This window comes from Bufo bufo, chromosome 1 (genome assembly GCF_905171765.1).
Source record: "Bufo bufo chromosome 1, aBufBuf1.1, whole genome shotgun sequence".
Lineage (NCBI taxonomy): Eukaryota > Metazoa > Chordata > Amphibia > Anura > Bufonidae > Bufo > Bufo bufo.
In genome coordinates, this window is record NC_053389.1 from 207077582 (window position 1) to 207100582 (window position 23001).

The following is a 23001-nucleotide window of genomic DNA, read 5'->3' on the forward strand; positions in this document are numbered from 1 at the left end:
GTGTCACCAAAGTGCATTTAACCATCAACAGTCTGGTTATTTTTTGGCCATATACTACATCAGCTGCAGGCTGAGCCTGTGTCACCCAAGTGCATTTAACCATCAACAGTCTGATTATTTTTTGGCCATATACTACATCAGCTGCAGGCTGAGCCTGTGTCACCCAAGTGTATTTATCCATCGATAGTGTGGTTATTTTGTGCTATATCCTACATCAGCTGCAGGCTGAGCCTGTGTCACCCAAGTGCATTTAACCATCAACAGTCTGATTATTTTTTGGCCATATACTACATCTGGTGCAGGCTGAGCCTGTGTCACCCAAGTGCATTTAACCATCAACAGTGTGGTTATTTTTTGGCCATATATTACATCAGGGGCAAGTTGAGCCTGTCACCCAGCGCCTAAAAAAATAGACCTGACATTTCTATTCAACCAAATCTGTACTGTTTTAGCTGGTCAAGTTATTTGTATTGACCGTAAAAGCAAACTTTTTTTTCTGGGTTGAAAAAGCATTCCCAAATTTGCCATTCTCAAAATAACTAGATTCTGGTATTTGAGGCCTACTTGAAATCTATCCCAAAAAGAAAATCTTACATTGAAGGTATTGATAGTGTCATTCAGAAAAACCTAAGACACACGCTAGCGTGCTGATAGAAGTGTGATTCTGTGATTAAACCTATACCTGTCACACAGCGCAAAAAAAAACAGGTCTCACATCTCTATTCAACCAAATCTGCACTGTTTTAGCTGGTCAAGTTATTTGTAGTTTGTGTGCGAATGCACACAGTAGGGTATTTGCTTGGCGCACAAAAGGACGACCTCAGTCAGCGGACTTTGGTGAAATAGCTGTTTTTATTGTTCAGTAGACAACGCGTTTCGGAGTTTATAACTCCTTTATCAAGTCTAAAACAAGGGTAAAAAAGAAAAAAATGCCGGAGGCAAAAGGTATATCCCCACCTGGTTAGATGGGTGTGGACATGCATTAAACAGTAGAATATTTAGAGAGTTTGTGCGCGTGCCTTTAAGCGTTAAAAATGTGCATAATTATATACAAAAAAATATATATATAATAATGATGATAAAAACAATAATAGGATCTGTAGTTTGCAGAGAGAAATAAATATGCAAATGTCAGTAACAGCAGCAGTTGATTAAAAACAAAGGAAGTCGTAAGTATTCAGTGGTCCACGTATAGGGTCACTTTTGGGCCCAGGTGTGTCTACTATTTCTGCTGGCATAAAGGATTGTGTGCTCAAGTGTGTTTCAGGAGGACTGTAGTTATGGGATGAGTGAATGTATATAGCGTGTGAAAGCTGGTGTCCCTAGTGCGGTATTGGGAAGGTGGTGTGTGTGTTAAGACGGTATTTGGTGGAATGTAGTGGGGGGGGGGGGGGGGTTTACCTTAATCGGGCGTCAGCAGAGAGACTGGCCAGATGGCTGTGGGAATAAAAATACAACAAATGAGAAGACGGACACTGAGCAAAGGGGCATGATAATGTCTGTGTGTGTGGGGATAGAACTCCGTAAAGTTATTTGTAGTGACCGTAAAAGCACACTTTTTTTTCTGGGTTGAAAAAGCATTCCCAAATTTGCCATTCTCAAAATTGTGGTGAACGGGAACAATGAGGAAAACATCTAATAAGGGACGCGGACGCGGACGTGGACATGGTCGTGGTGGTGTTAGTGGACCCTCTGGTGCTGGGAGAGGGTGTGGCCGTTCTGCCACAGCCACACGTCCTAGTGAACCAACTACCTCAGGTCCCAGTAGCCAGCAGAATTTACAGCGATATTTGGTGGGGCCCAATGCCGTTCTAAGGATGGTAAGGCCTGAGCAGGTACAGGCATTAGTCAATTGGGTGGCCGACAGTGGATCCAGCACGTTCACATTATCTCCCACCCAGTCTTCTGCAGAAAGCGCACAGATGGCGCATGAAAAACAAGCCCATCGGTCTGTCACATCACCCCCATGCATATCAGGGAAACTGTCTGAGCCTCAAGTTATGCAGCAGTCTCTTATGCTGTTTGAAGACTCTGCTGCCAGGGTTTCCCAAGGGCATCCACCTAGCCCTTCCCCAGGGGTGGAAGAGATAGAATGCACTAACGCACAACCACTTATTTTTCCTGATGATGAGGACATGGGAATACCACCTCAGCACGTCTCTGATGATGACGAAACACAGGTGCCAACTGCTGCGTCTTTCTGCAGTGTGCAGACTGAACAGGAGGTCAGGGATCAAGACTGGGTGGAAGACTATGCAGGGGACGATGAGGTCCTAGACCCCACATGGAATGAAGGTCGTGCCACTGACTTTCACAGTTCGGAGGAAGAGGCAGTGGTGAGACCGAGCCAACAGCGTAGCAAAAGAGGGAGCAGTGGGCAAAATCAGAACACCCGCCGCCAAGAGACTCCGCCTGCTACTGACCGCCGCCATCTGGGACCGAGCACCCCAAAGGCAGCTTCAAGGAGTTCCCTGGCATGGCACTTCTTCAAACAATGTGCTGACGACAAGACCCGAGTGGTTTGCACGCTGTGCCATCAGAGCCTGAAGCGAGGCATTAACGTTCTGAACCTTAGCACAACCTGCATGACCAGGCACCTGCATGCAAAGCATGAACTGCAGTGGAGTAAACACCTTAAAAACAAGGAAGTCACTCAGGCTCCCCCTGCTACCTCTTCTGCTGCTGCCGCCTCGGCCTCTTCTGCTGCTGCCGCCGCCTCGGCCTCTTCTGCTGCTGCTGCCGTCGCCGCCGCCTCGGCCTCTTCCTCCGCCTCTGGAGGAACGTTGGCACCTGCCGCCCAGCAAACATGGGATGTACCACCAACACCACCACCTGCGTCACCAAGCATCTCAACCATGTCACACGGCAGCGTTCAGCTCTCCATCTCACAAACATTTGAGAGAAAGCGTAAATTCCCACCTAGCCACCCTCGATCCCTGGCCCTGAATGCCAGCATTTCTAAACTACTGGCCTATGAAATGCTGTCATTTAGGCTGGTGGACACACACAGCTTCAAACAGCTCATGTCACTTGCTGTCCCACAGTGTGTTGTTCCCAGCCGCCACTACTTCTCCAAGAGAGCCGTGCCTTCCCTGCACAAACAAGTGTCCGATAAAATCAAGTGTGCACTGCGCAACGCCATCTGTGGCAAGGTCCACCTAACCACAGATACGTGGACCAGTAAGCACGGCCAGGGACGCTATATCTCCCTAACTGCACACTGGGTAAATGTAGTGGCGGCTGGGCCCCAGGCGGAGAGCTGTTTGGCTCAAGTCCTTCCGCCGCCAAGGATCGCAGGGCAACATTCTTTGCCTCCTGTCTCCTCCTCCTACTCAGCTTCCTCCACCTGCTCATCCAGTCAGCCACACACCTTCACCACCAACTTCAGCACAGCACGGGGTAAACGTCAGCAGGCCATTCTGAAACTCATATGTTTGGGGGACAGGCCCCACACCGCACAGGAGTTGTGGCGGGGTATAGAACAACAGACCGACGAGTGGTTGCTGCCGGTGAGCCTCAAGCCCGGCCTGGTGGTGTGCGATAATGGGCGAAATCTCGTCGCAGCTCTGGGACTAGCCGGTTTGACGCACATCCCTTGCCTGGCGCATGTGCTGAATTTGGTGGTGCAGAAGTTCATTCGCAACTACCCCGACATGTCAGAGCTGCTGCATAAAGTGCGGGCCGTCTGTTCGCGCTTCCGGCGTTCACACCCTGCCGCTGCTCGCCTGTCTGCGCTACAGCGTAACTTCGGCCTTCCTGCTCACCGCCTCATATTCGACGTGCCCACCAGGTGGAACTCCACCTTGCATATGCTGGACAGACTGTGCGAGCAGCAGCAGGCCATAGTGGAGTTTCAGCTGCAGCACGCACGGGTCAGTCGCACTGTGGATCAGACCCACTTCACCACCAATGACTGGGCCTCCATGCGAGACCTGTGTGCCCTGTTGCGCTGTTTCGAGTACTCCACCAACATGGCCAGTGGCGATGACGCAGTTATCAGCGTTACAATACCACTTCTATGTCTCCTTGAGAAAACACTTAGGGCGATGATGGAAGAGGAGGTGGCCCAGGAGGAAGAGGAGGAAGAGGGGTCATTTTTAGCACTTTCAGGCCAGTCTCTTCGAAGTGACTCAGAGGGAGGTTTTTTGCAACACCAGAGGCCAGGTACAAATGTGGCCAGACAGGGCCCACTACTGGAGAACGAGGATGAGGAGGAGGTGGAGGAGGATGAGGATGAAGCATGTTCTCAGCGGGGTGGCACCCAAAGCAGCTCGGGCCCATCACTGGTGCGTGGCTGGGGGGAAACACAGGACGATGACGATACGCCTCCCACAGAGGACAGCTTGTCCTTACCTCTGGGCAGCCTGGCACACATGAGCGACTACATGCTGCAGTGCCTGCGCAACGACAGCAGAGTTGCCCACATTTTAACGTGTGCGGACTACTGGGTTGCCACCCTGCTGGATCCCCGGTACAAAGACAATGTGCCCACCTTACTTCCTACACTGGAGCGTGATAGGAAGATGCGCGAGTACAAGCGCACGTTGGTAGACGCGCTACTGAGAGCATTCCCAAATGTCACAGGGGAACCAGTGGAAGCCCAAGGTGAAGGCAGAGGAGGAGCAAGAGGTCGCCAACGCAGCTGTGTCATGCCCAGCTCCTCTGAGGGCAGGGTTAGCAAGGCAGAGATGTGGAAAAGTTTTGTCAACACGCCACAGCTAAGTGCACCACCACCTGATACGGAACGTGTTAGCAGGAGGCAACATTTCACTAACACGGTGGAACAGTACCTGTGCACACTCCTCCACGTACTGACTAATGGTTCGGCCCCATTCAACTTCTGGGTCTCCAAATTGTCCACGTGGCCAGAGCTAGCCTTTTATGCCTTGGAGGTGCTGGCCTGCCCGGCGGCCAGCGTTTTGTCTGAACGTGTATTCAGCACGGCAGGGGGCGTCATTACAGACAAACGCAGCCGCCTGTCTACAGCCAATGTGGACAAGCTGACGTTCATAAAAATGAACCAGGCATGGATCCCACAGGACCTGTCCATCCCTTGTGCAGATTAGATATTAACTACCTCCCTTTAACAATATATTATTCTACTCCAGGGCACTTCCTCATTCAATACTATTTTTAATTTCATTTTACCATTATATTGCGGGGCAACCCAAAGTTGAATGAACCTCTCCTCTGTCTGGGTGCCGGGGCCTAAATGTGTGACAGTGGCCTGTTCCAGTGGTGGGTGATGTGAAGCCTGATTCTCTGCTATGACATGAATACAGATTCTGCGCTGACATAAGGCCAGATTCTCTGTTACGGGACCTCTCTCCTCTGCCTGGGTGCCTGGGCCTAAATGTGTGACAGTGGCCTGTTCCAGTGGTGGGTGACGTGAAGCCTGATTCTCTGCTATGACATGAATACAGATTCTGCGCTGACATAAGGCCAGATTCTCTGTTACGGGACCTCTCTCCTCTGCCTGGGTGCCTGGGCCTAAATGTGTGACAGTGGCCTGTTCCAGTGGTGGGTGACGTGAAGCCTGATTCTCTGCTATGACATGAATACAGATTCTGCGCTGACATAAGGCCAGATTCTCTGTTACGGGACCTCTCTCCTCTGCCTGGGTGCCGGGGCCTAAATGTGTGACAGTGGCCTGTTCCAGTGGTGGGTGACGTGAAGCCTGATACTCTGCTATGACATGAAGACTGATTCTCTGCTGACATGAAGCCAGATTCTTTGCTATGGCATGAAGAGACTGATTCTCTGCTGACGTGAAGCCAGATTCTCTGCTATGGGATCTCTGTCCAATTGATATTGGTTCATTTTTATTTTTTTAATTTTTATTTTAATTAATTTCCCTATCCACATTTGTTTGCAGGGGATTTACCTACATGTTGCTGCCTTTTGCAGCCCTCTAGCTCTTTCCTGGGCTGTTTTACAGCCTTTTTAGTGCCCAAAAGTTCGGGTCCCCATTGACTTCAATGGGGTTCGGGTTCGGGACGAAGTTCGGATCGGGTTCGGATCCCGAACCCGAACATTTACGGGAAGTTCGGCCGAACTTCTCGAACCCGAACATCCAGGTGTTCGCTCAACTCTAGTCATGTGGCATTTTTATAGAGCAGGTTGTTACGGACGCGGCGATACCTAATATGTATACTTTTTTGTTTAAAGTTCTACACAATAACCATTTTTGAAACAAAAAAAATAATCATGTTTTAGTGTCTCCATATTCTGAGAGCCATAGTTTTTTTTTATTTTTTGTCCTAGTTAGCGTCTCATTTTTTTCGGAATGAGATGACGGTTTGATTGGTACAATTTTGGGGCGCGTATGACTTTTTGATCGCTTGGTATTACACTTTTTGTGATGTAAGGTGAATCATGAAATATTTTTATAGAGAAGGTTGTTACGCACGCGGTGATACCTAATATGTCAGTTTTTTTTTTTTTTTTTTCTATTTTTTGCAATTTTATAGGAAAGGGGCTTTTCTTTTAATTGAAACTAAAACATTTTTTATTGCTAAAAAATTTTTTTTTTGTCCTACTATGGGACTTCAACATTACAGGATCTGATCCCTGGTTCAGTGCAGCACAATACATCTGTATTGTGCTGCATTGACTATCAGTGTATCACACAGTGTAAGGCCTCCTGCACATGGCCGTTTTTTCCCCCTGTTTACTGGCCGTTTTTTTTGCGTTCCGTATATGGAATTCATTTCAATGGTTCCGCCAAAAAAACGGAATGTACTCCATATGCATTCCGTTTCCGTATTTCTGTTCCGTTTAAAGATAGAACATGTCCTATTATTGCCCGCAAATCACGTTCCGTGGCTCTATTCAAGTCAATGGGTCCTCAAAAAAACGGAACACATACGGAAATGCATCCGTATGTCTTCCGTTTCCGTTCCGTTTTTTGCGGACCCATCTATTGAAAATGTTATGCCCAGCCCAATTTTATCTATGTAATTACTGTATACTGTATATGCCATACGGAAAAACGGAACGGAAAAACGGAAACAAAAACGGAACAACGGATCTGTGAAAAACGAACCGCAAAACACAGAAAAAGCCATACGGTCATGTGCAGGAGGCCTAATACACTGATAGTTTGCCTATGAAACCCAGCCTGGGGGCTGGGCCTCTTAGGCCTCCATACATGCCGAGCTCCAAGGCCTTGGAATGGCTTTGGGCTGCCATGGCAACCATTGGGTCCCTGCCACCGGAGCGCGGGGACCCGATGGCTAAGTAGAGGGAGAGCAAACCTCCCATATGAGGGGTTAATCCACCGGCATTGGCGCGTGGGGGAAGATAAGGACCTCAGGACGAGAATGCTCGTCCTGGGGCGCAAAGTACCGGCCCTTTAGGACTAGCATTCTCATCCTGGGTCCTTAAAGCGTTAAGGGAATGGCCACACAGTCCCTTTCTGCATGCAGAAAGCAAAAATCAGAAGTGGATCATAAAAGTAGACAGTAACAGGACAGCTACGACTTTTTTTAATTTTTTTATCCATTCCTGGCTTCCAAAACTGACCATGTGGCCATACCATTAAGGTACCCTTATACTGGGACCTTTGTTAGTACCAAGCCGAAAATTGTAAGCCCAGGCAATGGTCATCCCCCTCCTTTTGTCAGCCCTATGATGCATTGGAGATGACGCATAAAAAGTAATATGCGAGTGCTGGACGGTGGCTGTCAATCATAACCATCCTCCAACGGGTGATCAGACAGATACAGCTTTTATGCTCTGGGGCAGGGAAGGCTATCCTGAGGCTCTCCAACTGTTGCAAAACTGCAACTCCCATCATGCCCAGACTGCCTACAGCTATCAGCCTACAGCAGAGCATTGTGGGAGGTGTAGTTTTATAACAGCTGGAGAGGCACAGGTTGGACATCCGCGCTAAATATATATATATTATTTTTTTTTAAATGAATGACACTGTACATGCAAGGTGCAACTTTTTGGAGAGAAAATCTATGTAACATTGTGACACTTTTAGGCTGCAAGGTTTGCTGCTGATTTTCAATGTATTTCCTATTCTCTAGGACACATTGGGCTACTGCTATTTATTCTCTGGTTTTTAAATAGCAGGCTATATTCATAGACTCCCCCAGTAAATCTTGCTTTCATTCTGTGTATAAACCCTTTCACCGTGCCTTCTGTGAATATAAAGCCTCCCTCCCCCATGTTGACTTTTGTTCAAATGACACTCTTACAAACACTTGTTCTGTATTTGCTCTGTGCCAGTTCAGTTACAAGCTTCACTCAAACTCCCTTTCCCGTTCATGGAGCAGAGTGCACCTGCTTGCCTTAAGCTTTTAAGCAAGCGATCACAGGAGACAGCGTATTATTAGGCAGTCACCAGAGACACCTTATTGGTCCTTAGCAGGGGTTTGTGACTCACAATGCAAGAGACAATGGACGCACAACCAGACTTCCGCAAGTAAAACTATTCAGGAGTGACTACAACTGCGCCTGTAACATTAACGTTCTAAAAATACATAACCACCGATTCCAACCATGTATCGGGGGCAGATATGAAGCCCTATGGGTTCTGAATTTACTTTCCCATAGCCTTGGCCTGGGTGTACTGTCCCTAACCCAAAGAGGTTAGGGACAATACAGCCTGTCACTGCTATCTGATATCTGTTCTCAGGCTGTAGAGTGAAAAATAAAAAATAGCATTTGAAGCATTGGTGAAGATGAAGGTGTAACACACAGAGATTATCCTATAACATCTAACTCCAGAAGAGGGTGCCAAATCCTTGATGAAAACCGCCAGAGAAGGAAAATCATCCCAGACAGGAAGTGGGTGTGTAGATGCACGTGAGAGTAGTACTGTTCCTGAGAGAGCACTTGTGAGCTGTGTGCTCTGCCAGCCACAAGGAGAAGGGCACCTGGTGTACTGAGGCTGAATCTAATTGCTCTAGTCCCATTTTACAAGCGAATTGTTCAAGAGACTGTAGCTACAGTATTAGTTATTATTGTCAGCATATTGCAATTGACTGCTTTGAATTCTTATTTTTGAAGCCAGTTATAGCATACAAAGCTGGGTGTTGTGCCTTTTGCTCTGTTGTCAGGTAAAATTAGAATTTTTTAGATTTTTTTACTGACATCCGCCATTTTTCAGATCAGAACATAGGAAAGATGACGAAAGAAGATGGACCCAGGCAGTGTGTGTGTATACAAAGGCAGTAGAGATGAGTGAATCGATTCATCAGAGTTCTTGACCAGGTAGCAGCCCAAGAGGCTCTCCCCTCCCACTTGACTGACAGGGCTGGACACCTCAACAGGCACTATCAATCGCGCGCCGGTACTACTGCTCTAAGTAGCAAGGGAATCGCTGAAGCTCTGCCACTGGCGAAGTGACTGTGCAGGCACCACTACACTGCACATGAACGGTGTATGCAAATTATTGCAGATAGATAAAAAGAGCTATATGTTATCTAAAGGGGTATTGTACTTTAAGAGCCATGTGTGTAATCCCTTCAAGAAGCATTTTGTACATTCGCGAAAAACACTATAGATGACATAAATATTAGGCCTCATTCACATGTCCGTGATTACATCCCTGGCAAGCTTGTCAGTGGTTCATCTGTGAAGAAATCCATGAAGGATCCATGTTTAGTCTGTGCGTCCATTTTTTTTATTCTCCATGTGTTATCTGTATTCCATGGACTCTGCAAGGCTGAAAATTTATTTCCAGAGCATCTCCTACCAATGGTTCATGAAAACCATAGACCAAACATGGATGGCATCTGTGGTTTCCACAGACCCATAGACTGTAATGTGCATGAGGCATCTCTAATCAGGGACAAAAATAGGGCCGCTTCCATGGTGTCACCGCAGACCCATGGTTTGTAGAAAACCATTGATGTGTGAATACACACATTAAAGTCAATGGATATGCGAGCAGCCCATGAAGACTACAGACAGCACATGTCCCCAATTCACTGACGTGTTAAAGATTCCTAAAAGAGGGATGCTGGAGTGTTCATATTCTTTATACGCTAGTGGGGTTAGTTTTAGACATTTTGGATCCAGGTTTGAGATTCTAAGCAAACTCATTTTATAATGGGGGAATAAATAGTTTTCAGAGACTTGTCTTTCCCTCGTGTCCCTGTGGTAGACAATACAGGTTGGCACAGGCTTGGAGGCAGTCAGTCTCACATTTTCCAACTTCCATTCAACCTTGCTCTGCCCTCACTGGCCTGAAATAACCTGCTAGTTTCACGCTGTTCTCTGTATCACATATAGGAGTCAGCCTTTTGGTGCCCTGTGGAAATAACTGCGCTGCTGTGAGATCTTTAATGTCAACTATCATAGGCTACATAAGATCAGACGAGGAATAAAACATAATAGTGTGGCTTTTGGGTTGCAGATAGAAGCTATCTGGCTGTGAGATGTTCTTATCTGGGCACAAGAGAATTTTTATCTACTATGAAATTACATATATGCAAGGGAAAAACATATCTTAAAAGAAATTTCCTATTTTCCTTTATAGTAAAAAAAAAAAAATAAATCTGGCCATACCATACCTCAAGTGAAAATATAATATATGCACAGTAATTTTGTGAAGCCTTTCCTTTTAAAACATGTTATCCATGGACAGGAAGTTCATCATGTTACATATACAGTGTACTACTGGCAGGCTAAACTCATATTACACCTGCCACATTTTTCAACCAATAGAAAAATATTTAAAAAAAAAAAAAAATTTGCATAGATTTTCATTTATTAGCTAAACATTTAAGCACACTATCCTTCACAGAAAAAAAGACAGTGATCTCACCTTAACATAAGTCAGTTTTTTTTTTATTCTCTCCAGACATTCTGAATATAGTAAGGAATACAGTAAGCAACAATCAAGTTCACATACCTGAAGGTACCCTATTTACTTATGTTCCTTACATAATGCTAATTAATCGTTATTAATCATTTCCTACTTATTCCTTGCCAGTGATGGCCAGTTCGCATTGTTCGTCCGCGAACACATGCAGGCTGCCATCTTTTTTCACAAGTCCGGCGAGGCACAGGTAAGCCCTTACCTGTGCCTGTGCCGCGAGCCGGTCTGAAAACAAATGCGGTCACCGGGAGCAGGCAGTTCCGAGAACAGCCCGATAAAGGCCCCCGGTGGCTGTTCTCGGAACTACCTGCTCCCGCTGACCGCACTTGTTTTCAGACCGGCTCGCGGCACAGGCACAGGTGAGGGCTTACCTGTGCCTCGCCGGACTTGTGAAAAAAGATGGCAGCCCGCATATGTTCGCGGGTGAACAATGCTTACTGGCCATCACTGTTCCTTGCCTACTTCACCCTATTATGCTTTAGACTAAAGATTATTGGTCAACTTAATTTTAAATGTGCAACGAATGAATAAATATCATAAAGTGTGCGGTATATCCCCAAATTAGGTATTTTGGTGTTTATACGAAAAATAACACCATCACACTATGTCATGTCTTTAAAAACTCAGAAATTAAACAGCAAGATTTGATGAGGTTTGTACAATTTCCACATAATTTACTAGTATTAAACTAGTATTCTTTAAACTTATCTAAGGAAGTAGTTGGTAGCAATTCTTTTAAAGCACACCTTTACATTTTGACCTGTCAACCTGGCAGAAAACCAAATACTTGCTATTAAATTACATCTCCTTGGAGACTATTCCCACCTATCTTGTTCCTTTTCAGATTTGACAAGTGATATGAAAAGTTGCCAATTTTACAGTAAATGTTTACAACTGACATTAACTGCTTGTTAAATGTGCCCACTGCGCCTTAAATATGTTGTTTTTGGTCTATTTTTATGGTACAATAAAAATTCATCATGTCTTAGGTTTGGCACTTTTCCACCTATAGGCTCCATAACTCTCTCATGGTTTGCAGTGATTTTATGAGTACATTTTTAAAGTAGCAGAATCTCATTGTGAACTAGCCCCGTGTTCCCATAATTCAGTTTAGGTGAAGTAAAAGGACACTTCCATCATTTTTATCACACATTAACAACCAATATGTGATTATTCTCTGTATTTTTTTAAATAAAAAAGAGTGGATGGTTTTCTGAAAATTATTTTTAAACCATTCCATGAATTCTACTTCCTGTACAGGCTCCTTAACTTCCTCTTTGCTTGAACTTTAAGCATGGCAAACCGTTCACTGTGACCAGAGAGAGCATCACACATTACACTGACTAATGCAGTACTCCTCTATGGGAATGCTGTTATCCTAATTCTACACATACTGTTATAATGAGGATTACTTTACAGATAACATCTTCCCCTCAGATTACAAAAAATGACAATGCATTACTATTAAAGCAAAGTTTAGAAATATTTGATTTGGCAATTTCACCAAAGTTAGCCAAGAAATTCATTAATTTTTCACGAATTGCTATAAACCAGATATAGCCAGGCCATGCAAACGGCTGTGGGCAAGTTGCGGCTATGCTGCCGAGGAGTTGCGGCCATGCTACGGTGAAGAACCACGCAGTCAATTAGCCTGCAGCTGTCATACTGTAGAGCCGGTCTTCATTGTTACTGGCTGCGTGGAACCTTTAATGCACCTTTAAAAAGGGGGTGTTGCTGGTATGGGGTTTGGCTGGTTAGATGGGGGCACAATATGCAAACTATTACTGATCTGACCTGTAATCTCCTGCAGGATATTTGACAGTAAACAGATTATTAATCAACTCTGGCATACCCACTTCTCCAACCCCAGCGCTCTCCTGCCCTACAGACGGGAGCCCTTTCTTCTGCAATCTGCTTTTCTTCCATTCCATTCCTATCATCAAATATCAATGGAAATATGTCATCAGGAACATCCAGCTCTTCGTCTCTGCATCTTTTTGACTTTTCTAGGAAATGCAGACCAAGAAGGATGATTTGGAAGAATTAAAGCCAGCAAATCATGAGGATGGTCATCATTAAGACCTGGCCCCACTAAGGGGTACAAACTGGATGGTAATGGTTGGCACGCTGGCAGTGGAATAATAAAGGCTTCCATCTGATTAGTATTGAATTACATAGCTTAGTTTATGGATGATATAAGAATAAGTAAATGTAGGAATAAATTATTAAAACCGGTGAAGATTAAATTTCCCTGCACTGACTCTCTCCAATATTCTTCTTTCAGCGCATGAGCGCTTGCCACGTCTCGCCGTATGCTCAGCTCACAGGACAATGGCAGAGACCTCGTGGGATGAGGGTTTTATAGGGCTGTGACATGACAGGGGATGGCTGATCTGCAGATTGGCTGGATGCATGGCATTATGGGTGATCGCTTTTTACCGGGTTACCATGAAGGGTGAGGAAATTCAAATTAGTTGTGGATCGAAGTTTTCCTAAACTAATTACTATCTATAAAGGAAGTCTTATCATTTGTTGTGACTGCTAGAAAAGACAATATATTGTACTTCATTTTCAATGATATAGTACTGCCCAAAAAAAAGAAAAAATTGGAAAAAATTCAAAAAAATCAGTTGTGACCAGCCTGTTTTGGGCCTTGGTGACCAAGCAATATTTTTCATTTTTTCATTATCGCCTTCCAAGAGCTATAACTTTATTTTTCCATCGATGTAGTCATATGAGGGCTTGTTTTTTTTGCAGGACAAGCTGAAAATTTTATTGGCCCCATTTTGGGGTACACATAACGTACGGTACTTTTTTATTAACTCTTTTTGGGTGCTAAAAAAAAACAACAATACCGCCACCATCATTTTTCATAACATAGTAACATGATAAATTTATTCTCTGGGTCAGTATGATTAGAGTGATACCAAATATATATAGTTGTTTTTTTTGTTTTATACATGGGGCTTATTAACAACCCCTTAACGACCAGCGCCGTACATGTATGGCGCTGGTCGGGTCTTTAAAGATGGCGCCCGATCCTGAGCTTTTTATAGCAGACACCCGCGGCTCATGTCCGCAACCCGCAGTAATGCCGATCGCGGGCATTTAACCCCTCAGTTGCCGACTCCCCCGTGCGGCGATCGGAGGAGGCGGAGTGTGCGTGCACAGCTCCTGTCTTTGTTAATGACAGGAGGCTGCTGCATAGTATTTCCTATGGATCCTTTCCTGTAATAGGGCTCCATATGAAACAAGCAATTTTCTCATAGACTCCAATGCTAGTGCAGTGGGGTCTATGAGAATAGCAATCTAATGATTGCATGTTATAGTTCCCTATGAGAACTATAAAAAAAGTGTAAAAAAAAGTTTTTAAAAATTAAAAAATATTTAAAAAATACACATCATGGGTGTCACAATGTGCGAAAATGCCCATTGTATAAAAATACACTGCTCAAAAAAATAAAAGGGAACACTTAAACAACACAATGTAACTCCAAGTCAATCACACTTCTGTGAAATCAAACTGTCTAATTAGGAAGCAACACTGAGTGACAATCAATTTCACATGCTATTGTGCAAATGGGATAGACAACAGGTGGAAATTATAGGCAATTAGCAAGACATCCCCAATAAAGGAGTGGTTCTGCAGGTGGTAACCACAGACCACTTCTCAGTTCCTATGCTTCCTGGCTGATGTTTTGGTCACTTTTGAATGCTGGCGGTGCTTTCACTCTAGTGGTAGCATGAGACGGAGTCTATAACCCACACAAGTGGCTCAGGTAGTGCAGCTTATCCAGGATGGCACATCAATGCGAGCTGTGGCAAGAAGGTTTGCTGTGTCTGTCAGCATAGTGTCCAGAGCATGGAGGCGCTACCAGGAGAAAGGCCAGAACATCAGGAGACATGGAGGAGGCCGTAGGAGGGCAACAACCCAGCAGCAGGACCGCTACCTCCGCCTTTGTGCAAGGAGGAACAGGGGGAGCACTGCCAGAGCCCTGCAAAATGACCTCCAGCAGGCCACAAATGTGCATGTGTCTGCTCAAACGGTCAGAAACAGACTCCATGAGGGTGATATGAGGGCCCGACGTCCACAGGTGGGGGTTGTGCTTACAGCCCAACACCATGCAGGATGTTTGGCATTTGGCAGAGAACACCAAGATTGGCAAATTCGCCACTGGCGCCCTGTGCTCTTCACAGATGAAAGCAGGTTCACACTGAGAACATGTGACAGATGTGAGTCTGGAGACGCCGTGGAGAACGTTCTTCTGCCTGCAATATCCTCCAGCATGACCGGTTTGGCATTGGGTCAATAATGGTGTGGGGTGGAATTTCTTTGGAGGGCCGCACAGCCCTCCATGTGCTCGCCAGAGGTAGCCTGACTGCCATTAGGTACCAAGATGAGATCCTCAGACCCCTTGTGAGACCATATGCTGGTGCTGTTGGCCCTGGGTTCTTCCTAATGCAAGACAATGCTAGACCTCATGTGGCTGGAGTGTGTCAGCAGTTCCTGCAAGACGAAGGCATTGATGCTATGGACTGGCCCGCCCGTTCCCCAGACCTGAATCCAATTGAGCACATCTGGGACATCATGTCTCGCTCTATCCACCAACATCACGTTGCACCACAGACTGTCCAGGAGTTGGCAGATGCTTTAGTCCAGGTCTGGGAGGAGATCCCTCAGGAGACCGTCCGCCACCTCATCAGGAGCATGCACAGGTGTTGTAGGGAGGTCATACAGGCACGTGGAGGCCACACACACTACTGAGCCTCATTTTGACTTGTTTTAAGGACATTACATCAAAGTTGGATCAGCCTGTAGTGTGTTTTTCCACTTTAATTTTGAGTGTGACTCCAAATCCAGACCTCCATGGGTTAAAAAATGTGATTTCCATTTTTTAATTTTTGTGTGATTTTGTTGTCAGCACATTCAACTATGTAAAGAACAAAGTATTTCAGAAAAATATTTAATTAATTCAGATCTAGGAAGTGTTATTTTTGTGTTCCCTTTATTTTTTTGAGCAGTGTATATTCCCCATACGGCAAACAGCAAAACGTAAAAAAGCTTCCAAATGGCCGAATCGCCGTTTTTGGTCGCTTCACTTTCTACAATTTTTTTTTTATAAAAAATGATCAAAAAGTCATACCCACCCCAGAATGGTATCGATGAAAAGTTCAGATCGCCCACTGTCTAATTTTCTTATCACTATCAAAACGCAAGAAAAACTATACATATAAAGTATCACCGGATTCGTACTGACCTTTAGAATAAAAGTAACTGGTTAAACGTTGTAAATAAAAAACCCGTAAAACTGTGGTGGAATTGCTTTTTTTTTTTGCAATTTCACCTCATTTGGAATTTTTTCCCCGCTTCCCACTACATCATATGCAATATTACATGGTGGTGTTGGAAACTACAACTTGTTCCGCAGAAATCAAGCCCTCATATGGCTATGTGAACAAACAATTAAAAAAGTTATGGCTCTGGGAAGGCAGGGAGCGCAAAAGGAAAAAACGCAAAAAAAAAAAAACTCAGGTCCTTAAAGAGTTAAAAAAAAAATAATAATAATTCTCTGTGACATTCCCCAAAACTCTTTCTGCTGTTACCATCATGAAGACTAAGCATGCCCATACCTGAAGCCATGGCGAAAACAGGTAAAGTACGGCAATTAGCAGTTACCGCAACATGTACAGGCGCCATTAAGCATACCTTGATGTGCTTACCAATGTGCAGGTGCAGAAATGAAAAAATAATTAGTTCAGTGTTACAAAAGAGCAAGAAGCTCTGCACAATCATATAACTCCTTATTAACTGCATTTAGATTATTTAAATTATAGTTCTTTTTTTCTGGTTAGAAAATGATGAGAGAACTCACGTCTGACCCCAGTATTTGATCATTCTACAGCAGCTGGTATTTAAAATCAGTCCCATTGTTCAGGTATGTACTGTACCATACAAACTATTATATGGAGCATAAAGGATTCATCACTGCCCCGTGCTTTGATTTTCAACTGTTTGCCCTTGCAACATAGTCTCACTTGTTTGCTCTGCTAACATAAAAAAAATGAAATAATATTCAAAATGATCTCAGACATACTGGAGAAAGGAGCTAAGAAGAAGACTTTTACAACATTATTCAAGACCGAGGGAGATTTGTAAAAGAGATGCGCTAAAGACGACCATGCACATTCAACTGCTGTCTTCTTGTTTGGCCAACAGCTATGTCTTACGACTCCACCATACATGTGCACAGTATGGATGAGCATCCATGGGTTCTGAATGGGCACGGGGGGGACAAGGTTATGTCCACACAGGATCAGAACACCAGAATTGCTGTATCCAGGATATACATTCAGCAGGATTTTGTCTGGCAAGATACCGGTATTCATGCTGGAAACCCAGAGGACCCCATTATAGAGAATAGGATTTGTCAGGTGCCAGAACTGTCTAGCACTGGCAGATTTTTATACAGCAATTCTGGTATTGTATTCCTATGCTGGACCAGGATATCGGAATTGCGAGAGCCAATGTAAACATAGCCTAACTAGCTTAAGTGTTGGTTTTTCCTTCCAAGAACAACATGATTGGGGATGTTTAGATGCAGCAGCTAAGTAGTATTTTTCCCATTATAAGACACACATTTTATCCCCCAAAAGTGGAGGAAAATGTCAGTGTGTCTTACAAAGTGAATAGAGCAATCTTACTGGCAGCAACATGGCCGACACATCGCAGGTACATCACAGGCTGTGCTCCATAGGGAGAATGGCCTGCTATGTACATACATGTGAAGTACCGGTACACACATTTGTTGTCCTATGTCCCCCATGTGCCATACCAGCAGAGCATGTAAGTGACCATAAGCGGGCAATTGTCGTTTCCAGAGAGTGGGAGGGAAAACCAGCCTCCTGGTTTAAGGAAGGAGATATGGTGGGCTGGTACATTGGTGGAAGTATACGGTGGTTGGGTTACCAGTGGTCTGGTGCAGGCTTTACTCAAGCTGCCCCAGCCGGTTGTACCTGCCCCAAAAAAAGTTTGTTTTCTACACCTTCACAGATCCCCTATTAGATTGAGTCCTCCACACCCCCACAGATCCCATATTAAAGTGTGTCATCAATTGTGTCAGCAGATCCCCCTTAACAGTATGTCATCTGCAGATCCCCCCATAACGGTGTGTCAGCATCAGCCCCATAACAGTGTCATCCACAGGTCATCCGCAGATCCCTCCATAACAGCGTGTCATCTACAGTTTTTTTCCGGTATTGAGCCCCTGTGACGGAACTCAATACCGGAAAAGAATAACGCTAGTGTGAAAGTACCCTTATCCATAAACATCAGTCATATACCAAAAGGACATTTTTTTGGCTCCTGCCTGTCCCATAGGATGATATGGATGTTGTTCAGTATACAACGGTATCCTTCTGTTTGGTACTTTATTGTCAGATGTATAGTGCCAACTGTATGGCCAAATGTGGTGTGAATAGAGCACATTGTTGTTACACGGTTCAAAGATCCAATGTAAGATATAAAATCTTTGAACTTAGCATTTTATGCCAATATAAAGTACTTTTAAAATGTAATGTGATGTAGTAGTTCCTTCTCAAGAAATGGGATATTTGAAGCTGCGTTCTAAATAACTGTGATGTTAGAGATATCACAATAAAACAGGTGAGTGATTTTGCTCATAGCAGTCAATCCCATAGAATCACGAAAAGGATCACTAAAAATTAATTGCATCACATTCTGCGAAACATGCCTAATATATTCACAAACAGCTCCCACAGTCCCTATAATATATAGGATAGACTATGCCATAAAAGTAAAATAGTACACAGTGGTTGCAGGCTTACTCTTGATACCTGTAATAACTGAATATTGCACTAAATATAAAATTACCCCCATACTGTTGAAGTGACAACCAAAAGATTAAAGGGAATGTGTCACCTATAGTTTTTTCTGGCAGTTATAACACGATATGGACACATAGGTGCAGTACCCCACAGGAGGAGGTATCTGCAAATGGTTTGTTACATATTGTTATATATTAATGTTATGTATTGTACCCAGAATGTCCATGTATGGATGGCACAGCCAAGGTTAACAATCCTGGCTCAGCCCTTGTAGGAGGCTAGGTGGTAGTTGGCTCCACTCCTAGATTGGGAGTGTAGAGGACAAGTCTAGGAGAAGGGAAGCTGTTGTCTCATGCTTTCTCTCCTTAGGCCATAAAGTTTCAGAGACTAAAAGATCTCTGCAAGTTTTATAGAAAAAGAGAAAGAGAAGAAGTGGAAGAGAGGAAGGTAAGGGAGTACTTAGAATCTGCATGGCCAAGAATAGAGGTCAGCAAGGTAACCTGGTACCTAGAGTAGTTCTAACTTTGCTGCTGTGAGGGACACCGTTAAAGGGGTTGTAGTTTGTTTTAACTGATGATCTATCCTCTGGATAGATCATCAGCATCTGATCGGCGGGGGTCTGACACCCGGGACCCCCACCGATCAGCTGTTTGAGAAGGCAGCGGCGCTCCTGCGGCGCTCCAGCAGCGCAGCGGTTTTCTCACTGTTTACCGCTGGCCCAATGACATCACAACTTGTATCAACTGGCCTGGGCGCGGCTAAGCTCTGTTCACTTGACTGAAGCTTAGCCCTGCCCAGGACAATTGATACTAGTCGTGACATCACTGGGCCAGTGGTAAACAGTGAAAAGGCCACGGCGCTGCTGGAGCGCCGCTGCCTTCTCAAACAGCTGATCGGCGGGGGACCCGGCTGTCGGACCCCCGCCGATCAGATGCTGATGATCTATCCAGAGGATAGATCATCAGTTAAAACAAACTGCAGAACCCCTTTAAGCCATCCTTCACACCTGGATACGTCCTGTTTAGTTGTGCCTTCAAGACCTTGTATCCCACAGTGGACACTACAGCCATTATTGCCAAGGTATTGTTGCCCACCATAGGTTCTACTGAGAGAGACTTTATCAAGATAGAGATGAAAGAGGGCTATAACTCCCATCCTTGCCTAAATCCATACACCGCTATCTGAGAGAGAGTTAAACTGTGTACAATTGGAACTAGGTCTGCTATAATTGGACATCCTAGAACATCCATTTTGCACTTGAGTAAAGAGAGATTCTTATTTTTCTACCTTTGTTTTTCTGATTCCTAGACCATATGCTGGCCATTGCATTCTACACAACCTGCCTTCCACCGATAAAGACACTTAACATCATAGGCCCCCCCACTACCATTAGGCAGGAGCCCCAGAACCAAAGTGTGCCCCAGCAGAAGAAAGGGTGTGCCCTCCTCTCACTGCACTGCCCTAAGGAGCAACGCTGTGAGGAATGCCGGGAACAGGGAAAAGCCGAATTTCTGGGACTGTCTCTGAAAATTTAGTACAATCCTGATGAATTTGGGTTGGTTGGCAAGTATGACATGGATATGTGGACTTTTTCACAATAAATCTCCAGCTTAATAGCCCATTTTTTGTTGGCAGTGGCGGACTGACGGTTATAGAACTCCAATTCACAGTACTAAGGCAGCACTAAAGTATGTGCTGCCATCACCATGTTCAGTGGGCATTTACATTTTATACATCAGTCAATATACATAAAATCAAAACACTTTTAAAGGGAATCTGTCACCTGCTTTTACCATTTTAAGCGGTCACCATCGCTATGTTCACTAAAGTACCTTATTTCCAGCAGTCGTCTTTTTACTTTATTTCGTTTTGTCCTTTTGATATAAAAGCCCTTTTTATGATATGCTAATGAGGCTCCAAGGTGCCCAGAGGGGCGTATTTTTCCCCTCTCCGGTGCCCAGTGACGCGCCCCTGCAGTGCCCAAGAACGCCTCCTGATCCTCAAATAACCTCCCACAGCCCCGGCAAACGGTTCAGCCCCTTCCCCACGTCATCGTCTACCTTCTAGAAATGTCCCGTCCTTCTTCCTGTCGGCGGCCAGAAAACTCACGCAGGCGCAGTACCGCCTGCGCGATTATCAAGCTCCTGAGGGCAACAGCCTCAAAAGTCTCACTGGACATGCGCCGAGCCCAGTGATGTAACTTGAGCGCTGTTGCCCTGAGGAGGTTGATGATCGTGCAGGCGCAGGCCGCAGGCGGTACTGCGCCTGCGCGAGTTTTCTGGCCGCCGACAGGAAGAAGGACGGGGCATTTCTATTAGGTAGACTATGACGTGGGGAGGGGGCGGAACCGTTTGCCGGGGCTGTGGGAGGTTATTTGAGGATCAGGAGGCGTTCTTGGGATTCAAATTAAGGCGGGCTGGGCACTGCAGGGGGGCGTCACTGGGCACCGGAGAGGGAAAAAAACGCCCCTCTGGGCACCTTGGAGCCTCAATAGCATATCATAAAGAGGGCTTTCATATCAAAAGGACAAAACGAAATAAAGTTAAAAGAAGACTGCTGGAAATAAGGTACTTTAGTGAACATAGCGATGGTGACAGCTTAAAATGGTAAAGAGGACCTTTCACCAGAAGAAAGCCTCTAAACTGAGGCTGAGCGCTGCGATTGGCCAGCGCTACAGCATAGGAGAAGAAGACCGTGGCAGGATCAAGTGGGTGGAGCCTAACTACAAACATACCGGAGGCTATAACCGGAGAACGGAGCGGCGCCCGGGGATAACAGTAAGTGCAGGGGGATCCCTGGGCGCCGCTCTACACTTCTGTATAGTCAGTATAGAGGCTTTCTTCTGGTGAAAGGTCCTCTTTAAGTAAATTCTTTCACTTTTGTTTCAGTCATGTTTTTATAGGACCTACAGGACAAGACGTTCACAGTCTTCATTTATTTTAACATTCTGTAAGGCAGCATGGTTTTCTTGTTACCTGTTACAGTATAAGGATAGTAGTTCCAAGCCTTTTCTGTAATGTAGAATATCTTTGGAACAAATCCTCTCACCCACGTTGGCAGTTTGCTGAAAAACACAAAATGATAAGTGTAACAGACACTAATGAAATTTCTTATATATATTATCACTATTAGCAAAAAGGTGTGAAACCTTTTGTTGACACTCTGTACAACACAGTTGCACATGGCAGAAAAAGTATGGTGCACATAGTGATTTCCCCTAGTGAACATATCCAACTGTAAATAAGAAATCTGTGGCTGCCCACAGCCACCACTAGAGTGAGCTCAGTACATATGAATTTGTAAGCTACAATAGAACTCATACAATAGAACTGAATAGGTGTTGTATAGCTCCATATGTGAGCTCCCCCTGGTGGTGGTTAAAGGAAATTTATTTTGACTTTGTTGAGAAGCTGCGATACAGCTCATTGCCACCCCTTCTTCCATCACTAGCCCCATAGCAGTCACATGGTCTGCTTCCATGGAAGATATGCCACAAACTGACACATTAATCATATGCATATGAATATTTATTAGACAGTATTGCGTGGAGGTAGCTGATGAAAGCTAAAATGATTAGGCTCATCTGGTCTCAGCCTTCTCTTCACACTGCCCTTGTGCTGGATGCTGCTGGAGCTAGCTTACAAGCCAGGACTACACAACTATTTCTGAAACTGGTAACTACTTAATAAATGTATTCTTCATGCTTATAGTGACATTTTAGTAGAGTAACATGTTTACAAACATATTACCATCCTGTACAATGCTATGATGGCTGTTTAGATGCTTCATATGTGATCACAGGTTCTTGTAATAGCAAAATATAACCAAACAATATTTTACTTTTGTACCCTGGCAGTTTTTAATATTATACCACCATATAAAACAAAACTAGTAAAAGGTTAATGAATAGCTAAGTAAAATGTACGTTCTTAAATGAATGACAATACAGTGTTCAAAGTTCAATATTTAAAGGGCATCTGTCAGCAGATTTGTCCCTATGACACTGTCTGACCTGTTACATGTGCGCTTGGAAGCTAAAGTCATCTGTGTTGGTCTCATGTTCATATATGCCCATATTGCTGAGAAAAATTATGTTTTAATATATGCAAATGAGCCTCTAGGAGCAATGGGGGTGTTGTCATTACACTTAGGCTGGTTTCACACGGGCGTTGCGGATTGGGGCCGGATGCGTTCAGAGTGCGTTCAGTGAAACTCGCACTATTTTGCAAGCAAGTTCAGTCAGTTTTGTCTGCGGTTGCGTTTAATTGTTCAGTTTTTTCCGCGCGGGTGCAATGCGTTTTGATGCATTTTTCACGCGC

At 44.7% G+C, this 23001-nt stretch overlaps 1 protein-coding gene across 3 annotated transcripts in view; it reads right to left on the reverse strand.

Annotated features, from left to right (window-relative positions):
* Window positions 1-23001, reverse strand: part of LOC121003066 (cytoplasmic phosphatidylinositol transfer protein 1-like) — a 154347-nt gene that overhangs the window by 52850 nt on the left and 78496 nt on the right. For all 3 annotated transcript variants that reach the window (XM_040434626.1, XM_040434643.1, XM_040434636.1), the window contains exon 3: window positions 21658-21746. In XM_040434626.1, coding sequence (XP_040290560.1) covers window positions 21658-21746 — 89 coding nt within the window. The remainder of the gene's footprint in view (window positions 1-21657; window positions 21747-23001) is intronic.